Source organism: Solea senegalensis, linkage group LG10 (assembly GCF_019176455.1).
Source record: "Solea senegalensis isolate Sse05_10M linkage group LG10, IFAPA_SoseM_1, whole genome shotgun sequence".
NCBI classification, from domain to species: domain Eukaryota; kingdom Metazoa; phylum Chordata; class Actinopteri; order Pleuronectiformes; family Soleidae; genus Solea; species Solea senegalensis.
Genome location: NC_058030.1, coordinates 16,399,214 through 16,415,041, shown reverse-complemented (window position 1 = coordinate 16,415,041; position 15,828 = coordinate 16,399,214). Strand labels below are relative to the sequence as shown.

Below are 15,828 nucleotides of genomic sequence, written 5' to 3'. Positions count from 1 at the left end.
CTATTAGTTCAGGACTGGGACTCCCTTGAGAAAGGAAGGCTTTGAAAACTACAGTACATTTTACTTGAGATAAAATAAACTAAAGCTTAGATTATAAGGATTTTTAGGGTGATTACTTTTGGACCCCACAGTTAAAGCTGTGATGCGTAACTTTTAAATGTTACCAAATACCCATCTAATTTAAGCCACTGTCGAATGATGGTGAAGCCCATCAGCTCCACATGACTCTTCTCACTATGGGGTATTTAGATCTCCTATCACCTGCCTCTTGCTGCATGCTGGATATAGTTGTGCTAATGAAACAAAGAAGCATCCACTATACGTTTCAGGAGTGAATTCTACTGCACAAAAAATACTCCGAACTCTGATGAGATAAATGCTTCTTTCCCCAGGTTACAGGTGTAAACACACAAACATTCCCTCAGTCGGGTCTGATAGTATTGATTGACAGAGCCCATTTTAAGATATAATATGACATAATTTCTGTTTATGAACAACAAGAAGATTATGCACTGTACAGACCTAAACACATAATGTTTTATATATTTTTCCAGGACTGCATCCAGGCTGATTAAAACAGAATGTAAATGACCTTTTCAGCTCTTTTATCACAAAGCACTTCTTATGCTTATCCATGGCATCCTGCTCCTCCCCGCCTCTTTGCCACCACCTCTGTCATCCTGGAGAAGGGTGGGGGGGGAGTCATTAGGCACAAATGGGGAGGAGAGAGCAGCCTGTGGTTGCTATCACTATGAAAGTCAGGGCAAAGCTCAGAGCCACTGAGAGATGGTGAGAGGATAGCATTGGGGAATATCTGCCCAGGGAATACGATTGGTTTTCAGTCCATTAAGTTGAATAAACAAATGGGTTTCTGTGAAGAGTCATGGACATCGCAGAAAAACACTGCAAAGTAGGTGCTTTTTAATTTATGTTATGATCATCTTTATTCTTATTATGTTTTCTGTTTCCTTTTTGATTATCTTTTTTCAGAAATAAATCATATAATATATAAATACATTCTACATTGAGTGTATTTGTTTTGGCATATTTTTCAGATCAATAACTTGAGAGCGGTGGTGGAGGAGCATTAATGGGATGCCATTAAATCTGCCTGAAGATGCAAACAGCTTGGGTGAGTGCAACCCTTGGATGGCATTATACTGATGTGAAGGACCAAAAGTGAGTGAGACACAGTTAAGAAGATGGGGAATGCCATGCGAGGTGTCATTGCATTTATACCCTCCGAGCGTTGTCAGCGCTTCTTAGTGGGGGACCTTAAGGAAATGCCTCTTGATCGGACCCTGGACCTGAGCAGCCGTCAGTTGCGTCGGCTGCCTGTTGCTGCCTGTGTCTTTGATGAACTGGTGAAGCTTTATCTGAGTGATAACAACCTCAGCACCTTACCTGCTGAGCTCCAGGGGTTAAGGAAGTTGCAGCTGCTGGCCCTTGACTTTAACTGCTTCGAGGAGCTCCCTGCAGCTGTCTGCAGATTGCCACAGCTCAACATCCTTTACCTAGGCAACAACAAGCTTTACCAACTCCCCAATGAACTGAGTGAGCTCAAGGAACTTAATACTCTCTGGCTAGAGACTAATTGCTTCACTGCTTTTCCCGAAGTGGTGTGCGAGCTCTCTAATCTCAAGACACTGCACCTTGGATATAACCAGATACGGAGTTTACCAAATGAACTAGGACAACTGGAAGAGCTCAGAAGCATCTGGCTTGCTGGGAACCAGCTGGCAGAATTCCCACCAGTGTTGCTGGAAATGCATTTTCTCGCCGTTATTGATGTGGATCGTAACAAAATACGTTACTTCCCAGGTCTGTCTCACTTGCAAGGCTTGAAACTTGTCATATATGACCACAACCCCTGCATTAACGCCCCTGTTGTAGGGGAGGGAGTAAGAAGAGTGGGACGCTGGGCAGATTGTGCCAATGACGAGCCGGAAGAGGACGGGTCAAAAGCCGTCAGTGAGACTACGGCCGAGGGCATGGAGGTACAGCCCGAGGAGAAGAACGACATTCAGGGTCAAGAAGCATGACCTTCAGCTGTGGTGGCCAGCAAAGGATGGCATTCAAGTGGAGCACTTAAAGGCGATGAGTGTGTTGTACATCAAGCTGATGGTTTTAGTTCCATATTTGGTAAAACCAGTCACATGAGCTTTGATAAGAGATGTTAAGTAATAAACAGTCCTGTGTGTTGCCTGTGTGAAAGGATATTTGATTCTTGAAATTAAAATATGTTAAATATGTGCGGTTACATTGCTCTCAATCTTCACAAAAAAAACACATCAGTTTCTTATTTTGCTATTTTATCTAACTGTGCAAGACAATCATATGTACGTGTAGTAAGGGAGTAGTGAACCACATATCCATGTACTGGTGTGTTTGCAGAGTATTACAGAACAGCATCCATAGTGAATGCTGCAGGGAGTTGTTGGGTGGGTCATTAATGGATTTGCTCAGTTCCAGAAAAACCTGATTCAGAAGCACAATTTAATCATTTAAATCAACAGAAAAGGAGCATTTCTTTGTTCAAGCAGAGTGTAAGATAATATCTGTACCTGCTCAGGCTAAATGTGTGCTTTTTAATACAAGTGATGGATGGTTTAAGTCAATTAGTGCACTCCTTATCCAGACCAATGCATAATTCATCTGACAGATTGGGGCCATGGCTTTGAATTAAGGCTGGTATTGGGTCTTAATATCATTGCCATACAATTCTGGTTTGAAACAGAAAATAAATGTTGCTTTCAAATACTGCTGTGTACTAAGAAGACTCAATGTCTATGCACTGTATATCATATTGCAAAAGCATTTGAAAATGTTAAAAAGATTTAAACAGGTTGCATACTGGAAATGTAATTGTTTCTTGCATGCACACACTGAACTAATATATTTTTTAACTAATATCATTCACCCCTCTAAAGACAAAAGTATTTTGCTATAATTCCCCAGGTTCAGAAGTTCAGTGTTATTATTCACAAATAATGTATGTCAAAGACAAACTCTTTCATTTTAGTTCCTTACATCACATTAACTAACATCTAAATTAATTTGTAGCTATATATATATATATGTATACATATATAGTGTGTGTATATATATATATATATATATATATATATATATATATGTATGTACCTTCTAGTGGTAAGGTTGCCATGCTCATGACACAGTTAAAAATCCACACAGCTGTTAGTCCAGGGTCCAGATCTGATTCTACTACTCAACTATTATGATTGTCATTATTGTCGTTAGGAATAGTCAATCCTTTATTATCAGCATGGCATGATGAGTGGGCACAGTGATTCCATAGTGTTGCACAACCACAACTTTTACTGGGGCTGGCTGCCTGACCACACTGAGCAGTTGTGGGGGAAAAGCCTTGATAAGAGAGCTGACCAAGCACCTGATGTCGCTCTGACTCTCAGACAACACAAACAAGATTCTCTGGTCTGATTTAAAAAAAAGAAAGAAAGAAAGACTGAACTGTTTTAATAATGATGAAGAGAGCAGGGTAACCAGATTTATTATGCTCTGGATCTCAGACTTTGCCAAAAACAATGACCATAATCTCACCACCAAGACAACACAACAACACAGGTGAATATTATTTATTTGTTTAATTTAGTATCAGTGCATAAATAAAACTGACTTATGTAACTTCAGCAGGTATCAAGCGGAGCATCCCGAAAGACAGAAACCAAGAAGAACACTCAACAGTGCTTTATATTTATATCTTTGCTACAAAATCATACATGAACAGTTCATGAATCCTTCATCTAATATAGATTCCCCCACGTTAAATAAAGATCTAAAATACTGTTAGTTCTTTGACGTGATGAAAAACATTTTGACAACATTGAACAGTGAAAATTCTACTGTAACACATCCGGAATTCAAAGAAACGGAATGAAAACCATCATTATGTGGGTCATGTGTATGTCATGGCAGTGAACTCAGACATCACACAAAGACACAACAAATCTCTATTTGTAAGACGGAAGGTATAACAAATCCCTCCAGCTGGAGCATCAGCACACTCTGGCAAGTTATTCAATAAAAAGAAACTTTTGGGAGCAAATTTTCCAAATCAAATTGCTTTGAGAAGATGATGCCACATGTACAGTACATGTCCTAAAGGGGTGTGGAGTTCTGGACGTTTACAATCCAGATAAACAATAACACTTTGTTTCCATTGCAAAGAAGCTACATCCAATAAAAAGTTGCAATTTTTAAATAATACTTAACAGACTTATTGTACTTTTATTTTTATGAGTGGGTTATCAGGATTAGAGGTAGACCGACTTATCAGTTTGGCTGACACAATCGCAATATTTAGTTTATGCATTTTCCTAATTTAAAATATATACGTGTTGACACAAAATGCAGATTGAGAGCCAGACCATAATTATGATTAAATTTTCATGCAAATTAAGCAAGTTTACGTTATTTGTTTACGTATTATCAGCACCAGATTGGTGCTGACAATACTGTTGGAATGCAGCAGCTCCTGTTGTGGCTACAACTAAAACACACATGGCACAAACATACACCTGTAACAGTGCTGGTCTCTTTTGGAAAATGTACCCACTCAGCAGACAATAGGAGGTCAACAATATTGAATAAGGTAAACTTATCCTGACAAGACAGTACACTGAAGTTTTGTCACTAAAACAATAAAAGTAATAATAAACACTGGGTTCCCTTAACTTTGTCAGTGGTATCTGCCAAAAAAGAGTGATGGGACATTGCAGGTCATATGGCTACAATAGATAACATTAACTGTGTGCAGTGGCATCGCTCACAGGCTCATCCAGGGTCCAGGTCTCTGACGGAGTATCGTTCCTCCCTCAGGGGGCTGAGGGCATCCACTCGAGTCGTCTTTCTCATCGGGCTCCTTCAAGTCATGAGACTCTTCCTTCTTAGTATTGGGCACATCAGCCTGGGAGGCATCTGGGATAACTGAGGATGTCTTTGACAACTCCTCGGCCCTTGTGTCATTTCCCTGGAAATCAGATGCTTCATTCACAGAACCAATCACTTTGGGAGAGGCAAGTTCCATTTGTGAGTTCTCCCTCTCCATGCGTTTGCGAGCCTCCTGTCTCCTCTGCTGTATGCGGGTGTTGTCTCCCATCACAACCCTCACTCTTACTTGGTCTGGAGGCCAGAGACCACCCCATATGAACTGCAAGTAGCTGAACAGCACAATGACACTGAGAAAGGCAAAGTTGGTGGCGACGCCGATCACTGCAGATGTCAGGGGGAAGTTGTACAGAAGGTAACGGATACCGGTGAAGTATGCATGGATGCGCAGCTGGGATGAGTAGATCTGCACTCGTTTGGACTGGATCTCGATGACCGCGCCAATAGTGGGTTGATTCGCATTTGTCTTGTAGTCTGAGAAGAGCTCGACCTCAATGAGCTGCTTCTGCTCAGCAATCCCAGTAAGGAGCAGAGGAGAGAAAACTAAAGTACTGACGGTCTGCAGGAGGCTGGAGCGATAGTGCAGCATAGTAGATCTTCCCACTGTTGAGACTATCCTCCCACCCTTAGTATAGGAAGACATCCTGACCATGAACATGCCCAAATGCTCATTCACCGGTGACTCTGGCATCTCCAACTCCAAAGATACACGATAAGGTTGGTCATAAGCCATAACCTGGTCCCTCTCGTTCTTCATGAAGGAGATGTTGGCCTTGGGGAATGAACAGAGCCCCGGCTCTGAGGTATCACAATCTGAGGTGTAGTAAAAGTGAACCGGGGTGGAGAAGCTCACAGTGGGCATATAGGAATAGTAGAAGCTTCCATAGAGAAATATGGACACCCAGAGCAGCAGACCCAGGACACAAAACAGGATGGCAGCCTGAAATAAAGTCCGCCGGGCTTTTAGAAGAGTCACAGCTGCCACATCGTGCAGCCAGGGTAGGAAGGACCCCATCGCAGCTCTCATCGGGTGTGATCCGGAAGAGTCTGGGCTTCCTCTGTTCCTGGTTGTGGTCCTTGTCCCTCCTTGGCGTCCAGCAGACTGCTGCATCTGTGGACGCTCCTCACATTCATACATCAGTGGGTCGCTCCTCTCCGTGTAGCTAATCGTTTATCTTCCATGACTCGTCCGTTAAAGACTCCCACTGTTTAAATCGCTGCGCTGGTCCTCGCTCTTATTCACTGGAGGGAAAGATACACCAAAAAACATAGATATAAACAAAACTGACCTCTTACGCCTGGATAATGAGTTTGTTAACGTGATGACTGTTTATAATGTCGTTAAAAAATCAGCTGTCATCCGAACACAGCTTAACATAAACAAGACGCCATGACCACGGTCCTTCTTCTTCTTCTGCTGGGCTTAATGCCGGTTGCCTACAAGCTTAAAGGAGCATTACCGCCACCTATTGGACTTCTTTTTATTAAAGTGGATGAGACATTATGGCCTGCACATGAATTCATTCAGTATTCATACCCACACCCCAAACGTCCCCAGCTCTGCTTCCACTTCATATAATTTGTCTATGATATTTTCTGACATAGAATTATCACATGTGTTCAATTTCCCCAAATGTGTAGTGCTCACATAGTAGATCTGTTAGATATTTTCAGATTATTCTGAGTGTTGTATTGATTTGTTATCTTCGTTCACTAAACAATATGAAAATATGTCCCTTGCTTCCTTGACCCACTTATTTTGACACTTTCTGAATACTTTTCTCCACATTATAGAGCTGATTTCTGACTGTTTTTTCTTGGGTTGTCTCTGTAATAGTTGTTTTGCTCATTTGTCCGTCTCTTCATTTTATAGCTAGGTGGCATAGCTAGGTGGAATGAACTTGAAAAGACTTTGAAAGACTTTGAACAGAAAATGTTGATGGCTGGAGTTGAATGATCCCAGAATGTATTATTTTCCTTCTATCCACTGCAGGACCAAGAGTGCTGCCAGCATCTCCACTCTGTACAATCCCACAAAGTATTCTGAATGAAAACAATAGGGCTTCTAGCATCACTAACCATCTGATCCCTTACGTGTAGTAGTGCCAGTCTCTGTCTCTGTGCCAGTGAGCTGGAAATCCACGTTGCTGCAAGAGACCTATGATCTGACTGAAGAACAAAGAACTGCTTTGGCAAAACTGGACTTTCATCCTTTGAAACTCAATGAACTTGGACTTTTATTTAAATTTTGGAAACTTTTAAACTGTGTTTTTATTTGTTTTGATAAATGATTCATTGTTTAATTGTTCACCAACACTCTCTGTATGCAGTTTGTGTAGTATGCGATCTGAGTGGAGGTGAGGATTTTTGACTGGAGTGTATAGAAAATTAAACAAATAACCAATAAAATAAATAAATAAAATAACAATAACTAGAGTCACTTTATCTCTCACTCCTCTTAATCTAATTTGACTATACCAGTGTCTAAAGTATATGTGAGGAAAAAGAATAAATCTGCTTCCTGTGAGAAATCTGTAGCTGACTTTGCTCAGTTTATTTACGCCGCAGTATTTTAATTGATTTTTAATTGACGATAATGGTGTTACTTTGAAGGCTCAATATTTTCTCAAGGGGTACTTGGCATAACAGTTTTGAGAGCCACTAAAAAAACATTTGAAAGACACTTTAGTGTGTTGTTCAAATATTTTTTTAAAAAAACTAAACCAAAAAACAACAACAAAAACTACCTCCTTTCGTCTTCTTCCTGGTTCATTCACGTGACCGGAAGTTGCCTCCTTTGTCACAGAAAGAGCAGCAGAGCAGCAGAGACGACGCCAGCGCAGGGAGCAGGCCTGATTTGCAAGGATGGGGAAGAAAACTCGCCTCACAGGAGGAGCGGTCGGTCGTAGAACAATATTACAGCTTTCACCGCTCCGCACAGGGAATGCCGGAGACAGGGAAGAAGCACCGTCTGGATCTGATGGTATTTTAACACGTTTACGTGTGTCAGTCGCTGAGGCATGTCACGTTAGCAATATACGAGCTAGCTAAAGGCTAAACGTTCTACGTGTGAAGAATGGACACATTTGGAAAATTAAAGCCTTTTCGTTCGAGCACGATTAACACTTATTAACGCTAAGACTCTAAATTACAAATGTTTACACAATGGATAAAACACTACTACACTGCTATCGGCTAATTAGCCAAGCTAAGCGCTATCCTCTTAGCACATTTGCGGGCTTGCTAAGAAACCTGAAGGTTGATGCTAAATTACTGGGTCAATTGACCCAAAATCTGACTGTAAACACCGTCGTAAACGTTCGTCTTTTTAATGTAATTTTTTTGGTCGTTTTGATCTGTAGACGAGCAGGAGGGTGATGGGCATCGATTCATAAGAGAGAAACGTTTAAACATGAAGACTCCTGCAGTAAAGGCCACAGGTAAAGTAAAGTAAATGTGTATATATAACAGTCTGTTTTTCTGTTTTCCATGCTTTGATAACGAAACAAAAGTGGTTGCCATTTGAACATTGTCATGGGTGTCCTGGCTGAAAGAAAGAAAGGAAGTTATTACAATCCAAGTTACTATACTTAAAGCTACCTGTGTAGCGTTTGCTGATTTTTGTTGTTGATGTTTAGACTTCATGAACAGAAATAATACCATGCTTGTAATCGGAAAAACAAGCACAGTCAAGCAATACTGTCAGGTCTAAAGTCGCATTCCCATGGAGTGGAATCGTTCGGACCAGTACATATCTTTTGCGTTTCCATTAGGACCTGGCTCCAAATATTCCATTTGCAGTCCACTTCCCTTGGGTTACCAGAGTAATGGTATTGCACGTCTGGGAGGAGCTAGACTAGCTCCACCCATGACTACCTTGCAATCAGTGTTTCTTCAACGCTCACAGTCCATTCTCATACAAAGCCTGTCGCCGCATCGGTATGTCCTCACACTGCATATCTCGTTGACATGGCCATTGGGGTGCTCTCTGTTTTCAGTCACATTCCATCCTATTTGCAGACGTATCACTTTACTAATGCAATGTTTGCTGATGTCCCAGTCTGTCAAACAAATCATTTCCTGTGGCAATGCAGGTATTTCATTGGGTGACACAGTATCTAATTCCACTATAGTGAGAAACACAGGGAAACGTGTAGCAGATTCTTCATTCATGATTATTTTAATATTGGGACTTCATCACAATCAACATATTCTTTATGGCGGTTTGCAATATTTTGTGCATATTCTCATCCTTAATTGAGTAAAGTAATTTCCCTTCTGTTTGTAGAGGGCCTGTCCCTTCTTGGAGCCTATGAAGACAGTGAGGAGGAGGATGCTGGAGAGTCTCAACATTTAACTTCAAACTCTCAACGTAACCAGTCAGCTGATATCGACAGTACACTGGCAAATTTCATGGCTGTGAGTATACATCTGCTGCGTATCCTCATAAACAGTCTTGATCTCTGGATGTTGAAACAGTGTTATACTGGTTGTATGTTAATACTGAAGAAAAGTACAGTCAACATGCCCCGTTAAATTAATTTGTACATGGCCACATTTTGCAAAATTATTGTTGACCTGTAATTTAGAGAAACACAGGTTTGGCACAGGTTTTCGTTTCCTGATTTATAAGGAGTTTTCCTAGGTTTCCAATTTGGTTTATAGTAAATCATGTTTTCCCACCACAGGAAATTGATGCTATTACCACTCAGCCAAGTTCAGATGGTACAACATCTCAACCTTCAGTCCCGACTCCCACCCCACCCAGACCTGAGGGGGATAATCAGCAGCCATCTGCCAGTGACGGACAGAATCAAACCACAGATTTTGAGTACAATACTCAATATTCACTAGCTGGAGGTAACAGTCAGTGCTCAACACTCTCAAGATCAGTTTCCCATATTTTCTTTGTCTCGTCTTCTTTTCAGATTCCTCTGTTATTCTTCTTTAGTGAACCAAGTCCATAACAATATACAGAATGCCTTCATAAACATAAGGATAGAGTTATGCTTTATATTGAAGTTTCCATATCAGTCAGGATGTAGCCAAAATTAAGTTTCCATTTCTTATTGCAAGAGAGATTGTGTGTAATATATTACCTTAAATATGTCCGCCTTTTCTTTTTTAACAATTCATGTGTATCCTTTTTTTGCAGTGGATGTAGAGATGGGAGACTGGCAAGAGGTGTGGGATGACAACTCTGGTTGCTATTACTACTGGAACACAGTGACTAACGAGGTGTCCTGGGAGCTGCCACACTATCTTGCTGATCAGGTGCAAAGTCTGGGGCAGTCAAACAGGTAGGATTGACTGACACAGAGTGTTGTCACATTTTGAGAATGGCTCATAAACCTTTGATTATCATAAAATGACTGCACCAGCACAATATGAAGTGCGTTTGTTATCCTCAGTAAAGGATTTGTTTTTTCCTTTATATGAAGCTCTAATGTTAATGGAAATGGGACAGCTCATGGAGGTCATTACACAGAGGAAAACTATGCACCTGCTGCAGCTCCAACATCAGTGAAAGAGACTAAACCTAAGGCAAGTTCCATTCAGGTTCGGCTCAAATGCTTTGTTGTTAAAGAATTGTTATTTTTGTTTAACGGTGTACTCTTGTTTTGTGTAAAAGGAGGTAATGGAGAGTGTCGTAGGACTTACAAGTGAAGAGGAGGAGCGCCGCGGAGTGGCTGCATCACTTCTTGGTCCTCTCATCCCCTCAGAAGTGAAAGAAGCAGAAGAAAAATGGAGAAAAAGAGTAATTAAAGGTTTGGACGAGACGGAGAACAGTCAGGATTCTGAGGGAGAGGGCGGACGTCCTGTTGGATCTCCAGCTACCCCTATGCGTGACACAGAATCAGTCCCCACGGTGCAGAAAGATATTTCAAAGAAGCAGACTGGTGACAACTCTGATGCTGAGGAGGAGACGGAGGAAGACACGGTGGAGCTGGAACTGGCTCTGGAGAGAAAAAAGGTGGGCGTGTAATGATGGGATGTCAGTGTTTGATTTTGATAGCTAGCAGGATTTGCTTGGAGGGTGTATTTTAGTGCACAGCAAAATGCTCATGTCAGTATGGCCTTGTTTTAACCTGATTGGAACATATGGCTCTTAGGCAGAGCTCCGGGCACTGGAGGAGGGAGATGCAAGCACGGGGGCTTCCAGTCCTTGTTCTGAGACGAGCCAAGAAGCTTCCAGTTCTCGTGGTGGTTTAGTGAAGAAAAACCGGTGGAAGACCGTCTTCCCCTCTACTGCCAGCCCCGAATCTAACAGCAGAGGCTCAGATATACAGGACAGTACAGAGGCTGGTGAGTTCAAATTATTATGCTTGTGCTATTGAAGAGTGGCATGCATGACACAATCTGCCCTGTTAAAGTGTCTATAAAATGAAAGAATAAAATTCCTCTCTCTCCAGTAGCATGTCCTAAAGTCCCAGAGAATGTTGCAGCAGGAGAAGACATGGAAACAGACAACGCTGAGGAGAAAGCAGATTCAAAACCTTCAGTAAAAGAAGAAGGGGAAACAGCTGAGCTCAAAGTGGAAACGCCTGAGCTGAAGGTAACAATGTTGCTGTTACTAAACATTATAATTGTGAGTTTCTTTTGAAACCTTATTTAAATTCTGTAAAAATATAGTTTCAGATTGGAGAACTGGCTAACACCTTAACTAGCAAGATGGAGTTCCTGGGAATAGACAAAAAAGCAATCTCTAATTTCCAGCTCCTCCTGCTGCAAACTGAGGTGAGAGAATAATTGTTCATTTTCAGAGCAATATTGGATTAGCTTTTTAGTTGAAGCTGTCTCAGTGACTTGTAAAATATTTAGACTTTAATTTAATTTTTGCACAAAGCCGTGCAGTGGTACTAAATATTTAAAATCATCATAGAAATCCATCACAGGTGTCATTCTGGAAACAGAGTAATTACTTTTCTGTGTTATTCATCTTTTTGCCCTCCTGTCTTTATCCCCATCTTCTATTCCCCAGTTTTAAAAGTATTCTTCTTTCTCTTTGCTGTTTATCTATTCCAGACACGAATCGCTGACTGGAGGGAGGGTGCTCTGAATGGAGTCTATCTACGCCGCAGGCTGCAGGAAGCTGCTGAACACATAAAATATTACGAACTTAACGCCACCCCTAAAGGCTGGTCCTGCCACTGGGACAGGTACGCGCTCCTTACCTTTCACATCTCTAAACTCCCTGGTCTCCCAAAAGTCTTACCGTGTGACTACACCCCCTTCACTGCTGAAGTTGCAGACTTTGTAAAATGACTTGGGGAGAAGCTTAACCAATTCGAGTGGATTAAAATATTTACCAGAAACAGACTCTCCAGGTTTCTGTGATACAGTCCTGGCAATCTGCCTTGCACGCACTGATAAAGGCGCATCCACTCTGGTCCAGCCTGCTTCCTGTTAAATATACCAGCCTCAGACAGGACTCCCCGACCTTATAACAGACTGTTAAGCCCTTTGTCAGGGCAGTTGTAGACTGATTTTGTGTCCAATCAGTGGAAAATTGGTTGGGTGGGGTGGTATGGTAGGAAGGTTGGTTCCGTGGGAAAGCTTTGCACTTTACAGGACTGCAACCCCCAGAATGCTATGCAGACAGAGTGACGCCCAGGAAGCGACCAGTGTCACGCATCAAATAAAAGGTGAAGATGGAGCAATGACGGGAATCCAGCAGGTCAGACCAACTCTATTTCATGTCTTCCTGTTTTTGTTTTTGTTTTTCTTTCTGCTTTGAAAGAAGTTGATTGTGTGCTTGTTATTTTCTGACCTATGGTGATTGTTGATGATATAATGATGATGATAATGATGATTCTTCCTCCCTGGCGTCTTCCTGTGTCTGGGTGGGAATGGTTATCTAAAACGGAACAAATATGACAACCATGGTGTCAGCTGCTGAATGCTACTTTCAGGACCTTGAGATGATTTGTTTTGCTTAATTTGTTTTAGAGAGCAAGGTGGGTCCCTTATCCACTTTCAAAATAACACTCTAATTGGGCTCTTCTTATGGATTGCTAAAGACGCTGTCCATGACATCACTCCCACCCTTTACTGAGGCAATTATGCCCATTCCCTTTACCCCACTCTGCCAGGGTATCATGCCGCTTAAAGCAGTTGCTAGACCAGTCATTAAAACTCTTGCCTTCTATCTCTGTTGTCCCACTCTTTAGAGAGCACAGGCGGTATTTCTATGTGAAGGACCGGAGCGGTGCCTCCCAGTGGGATTTCCCAACAGAGGACGACAAGGAGGAGGATCCAAAAGGCGCCCAGGGCACTGAGACACAGGGGTCAATGCAAGGGGACACTAAAACATCTTCCACATCTACTGGCGGGATCACAGGTTAGATTTACACCACTGCTTCTTGCTGCTGCTCCTTGCCTGGGCATAAGATTCATACAGGTGGCTGATGGCAAATAACAACAACCAGACAATGCTGCCTCAGTAGACGTGCATTTGGGTTAAAGGTTGCACTCCCCACACACCTTATTATTTACAGCCAACAAGCAGGGCATACACCTGCACAGACGCTTGCTCCAGTTAACCATGTCATGATTTCTTCTGATTGGCTGGTGCTACACATCAAGTCACATGGATCTCTCTCATCAGTCTTCTGTAAATGCTCCAGCAGTGTTCGTGTGGATGCTGACAATGACACAGTGCCTCATGTACCCCTCTGGCAGTGTGTCTCAGGCTTTAGTCTTAAATAACTTGGAAAAAAAGAAAATTTCACACTTTAATCACTATTTAAACACTAATGTGACAGTCACAAATACTCCATGTTCTCTTTTTTTACAATCAGGATCTTTTGCTTGTCCTGCTGTTGCCCCGCCAGTTCCCCCCCAGCCTTGTACATTCTGGTCCCCAGCCCAACCTCCTCTCCCCGACAGCCCACCTCCACCTCCCAGCTTGCCCCCACTGCCGCCTCTCCCACCAGACTCGCCTCCTCCACCTCCTCCTCCTCCTGACAGTGAGGGCGAGATCATGGAGGTGGAGATGGAGATGGATGATGATGACGATAATGACGGGGAGCCTCCAGCACCTGGAACTGAGGAAGACGGCAGTGGGAGGCCTCCTTTACCTCCAGGCACTGCTAACATGAAGGTACAATCACATGTTTTTGTGAATATTTATTTCTGTACTCACTCATGTTTCATGTTTAATTCTAGAGTGGTAAAACACAGCTGTTTATAATCTATAATTGTTTCTGGTCACTCACACAGATTGTGGATTCATCGGGCTCCTTGGGGAAGGCTCAGAAACGTAAAGCTAGTCAGCTGAATAAAGCTATTATTGGCAGCAGTCCCATTCTCTACACTCAGGCTCCTGCCAGTGCAGGTAAACAGACATCATTGTTCCACATTTGAAGATCTTACACTTCCATTTATATGTGTATTTACTGAGTACAGCAGTACTGCTTAAGTTGGAAGTGGCAGTGATGGAAGTGTTATTGAACAGTGTGATTTCTCTTTCCTTCAGCTGCTCTTATGTCAGCAGCAGCCTACTGGAGTATGCCAGCTGTCTCTACCCCCTTGGTTCCTTGTGAGCCTCCAGCTCCACCTGTTCCAATCCTGCCTCCTCAACCACCTCTACCGCCCCCCCAGCCCCCGTTTGAACCTCCGGTGCCCAAAGCTCCTCCCACAGACAAGACCAAAAAAGTTAAAAAGGACAAGGTTAGCCTTCGAGTTGATATTTGACACAAAATGTGAAAAATATAGTATAATCAAGCCAACCTTGCACTCTAATGCTTAAATTGCACTTACAAATATATATGTTTTCCTTTTTCCTCTCCGTAGTCTAAGAAGAGTAAGACGAAAATGCCTTCTCTGGTGAAGAAATGGCAGAGCATCCAAAAAGAGTTGGATGAGGAAGAAAAGAGCAGCTCCAGTGACGAAGACAGAGATCAGCTCAACAAAAAGAGTATTGAAGACTGGAAGCAACAGCAGCTCCAGACGTACGTTTCTGTGCTATTTCCAAATGACAAATTTTGCTGTGGACATACATTCACATTATTGAGTTAATCTCCATTTTCTTCTATTTACCACACGCTAACTGTTTTTCTGTTTTTATTGTCTCCAGAGGAAAAGCATCAAAGAATGCCAACTTTGAGGCACTTCCTCAAGACTGGCGGGAGCGAGTCAAGAAAAGGAAGATGAACAGCACATAACACCTGGCCTTTTTTCATACACTATTAACAGGACTTTTTTTCTTTCTGTTTTTTTTTAAATCCACTCACACCTTTACCATAAAGTCATTATATCCCACTTCAAGTTCCGTCTCATGTTTCTTGTTCACGTAAAGACATTTAAAGGCCCTAACATGGCAGGCCATTCACAGAAAGGCATTTGAATGTCCTTTTATGTTATTTCTGTAACCACAGTTGTGCCAAGTGTCTTCATTTTATTTCTTCAACTCCATGTAGATGGCAGTCTTCTTTGTAAGGAATTGTGTATTTTATTGAGCATTTTTACAGCTGTGTACATAGACAATGTATAAATGAGTATGCTCTGTTTTTTGGAGAAGAGTGAATGTCACTCAACATGTATATTTTGTAAAAAGTTATTAAACGTTTTTTTGCAAAGTCTTGTCATTGCTCGTTTTTACGGTTTTGCATGCTGTGAACATAAAATAATTGAATTCTTGGATGTTATCCAAAAAGCCTATGGCTGTCAGTCTTTTTGATTTGCATTCGGGCAGGACAGAATTGTGGTGACTATATTTCAGAAAATACCCTTTGACTACGCTATTCAAAGCAGTACACTGAGATGAGCATGTCTTAGTGTTTGAATCCTTAAAGGCAGTTTAAAATGAAAAGTTCAAGTTGTTCAGATCATATGGTGGTTTGGCTGTGGTTTCTTGCAGCAGCAGCACCGGTACTAACACATTTGTGATGAATGGGA

The 15,828-nt window shown here is 41.9% G+C and overlaps 3 protein-coding genes across 5 annotated transcripts; 2 read left to right on the top strand and 1 right to left on the bottom strand.

The window, feature by feature from the left end:
- The first annotated feature begins 740 nt into the window (after positions 1 to 740).
- On the top strand, positions 741 to 2,760 carry lrrc10 (leucine rich repeat containing 10). The gene is made up of 2 exons (XM_044036621.1): positions 741 to 910; positions 1,056 to 2,760. The coding sequence occupies exon 2, from the start codon at positions 1,203 to 1,205 to the stop codon at positions 2,040 to 2,042; it is 840 nt and encodes a 279-aa protein (XP_043892556.1). The 5' UTR covers positions 741 to 910; positions 1,056 to 1,202; the 3' UTR covers positions 2,043 to 2,760.
- A 722-nt stretch (positions 2,761 to 3,482) lies between these two features.
- On the bottom strand, positions 3,483 to 6,339 carry bscl2 (BSCL2 lipid droplet biogenesis associated, seipin). The gene has a single exon (XM_044035206.1). The coding sequence runs from the start codon at positions 6,065 to 6,067 to the stop codon at positions 4,808 to 4,810; it is 1,260 nt and encodes a 419-aa protein (XP_043891141.1). The 5' UTR covers positions 6,068 to 6,339; the 3' UTR covers positions 3,483 to 4,807.
- Positions 6,340 to 7,722: 1,383 nt separating this feature from the next.
- Positions 7,723 to 15,509, top strand: fnbp4 (formin binding protein 4). Of its 3 annotated transcripts, none has more exons than XM_044036300.1 (17): positions 7,723 to 7,912; positions 8,292 to 8,369; positions 9,218 to 9,348; positions 9,618 to 9,789; positions 10,085 to 10,229; positions 10,371 to 10,473; positions 10,562 to 10,903; positions 11,043 to 11,235; positions 11,346 to 11,485; positions 11,563 to 11,667; positions 11,956 to 12,089; positions 13,101 to 13,270; positions 13,731 to 14,032; positions 14,152 to 14,266; positions 14,408 to 14,601; positions 14,725 to 14,882; positions 15,008 to 15,509. In XM_044036300.1, exons 1-17 carry the CDS (start codon positions 7,795 to 7,797, stop codon positions 15,093 to 15,095), a joined length of 2,688 nt encoding a protein of 895 aa, XP_043892235.1. In that variant the 5' UTR covers positions 7,723 to 7,794; the 3' UTR covers positions 15,096 to 15,509. The 3 variants fall into 3 exon arrangements, with proteins under 3 accessions (XP_043892235.1, XP_043892236.1, XP_043892234.1); XM_044036301.1 differs by having other exon boundaries at positions 11,343 to 11,485; positions 13,764 to 14,032; XM_044036299.1 differs by having other exon boundaries at positions 7,724 to 7,912; positions 11,343 to 11,485.
- The last annotated feature ends 319 nt before the right edge of the window (positions 15,510 to 15,828 follow it).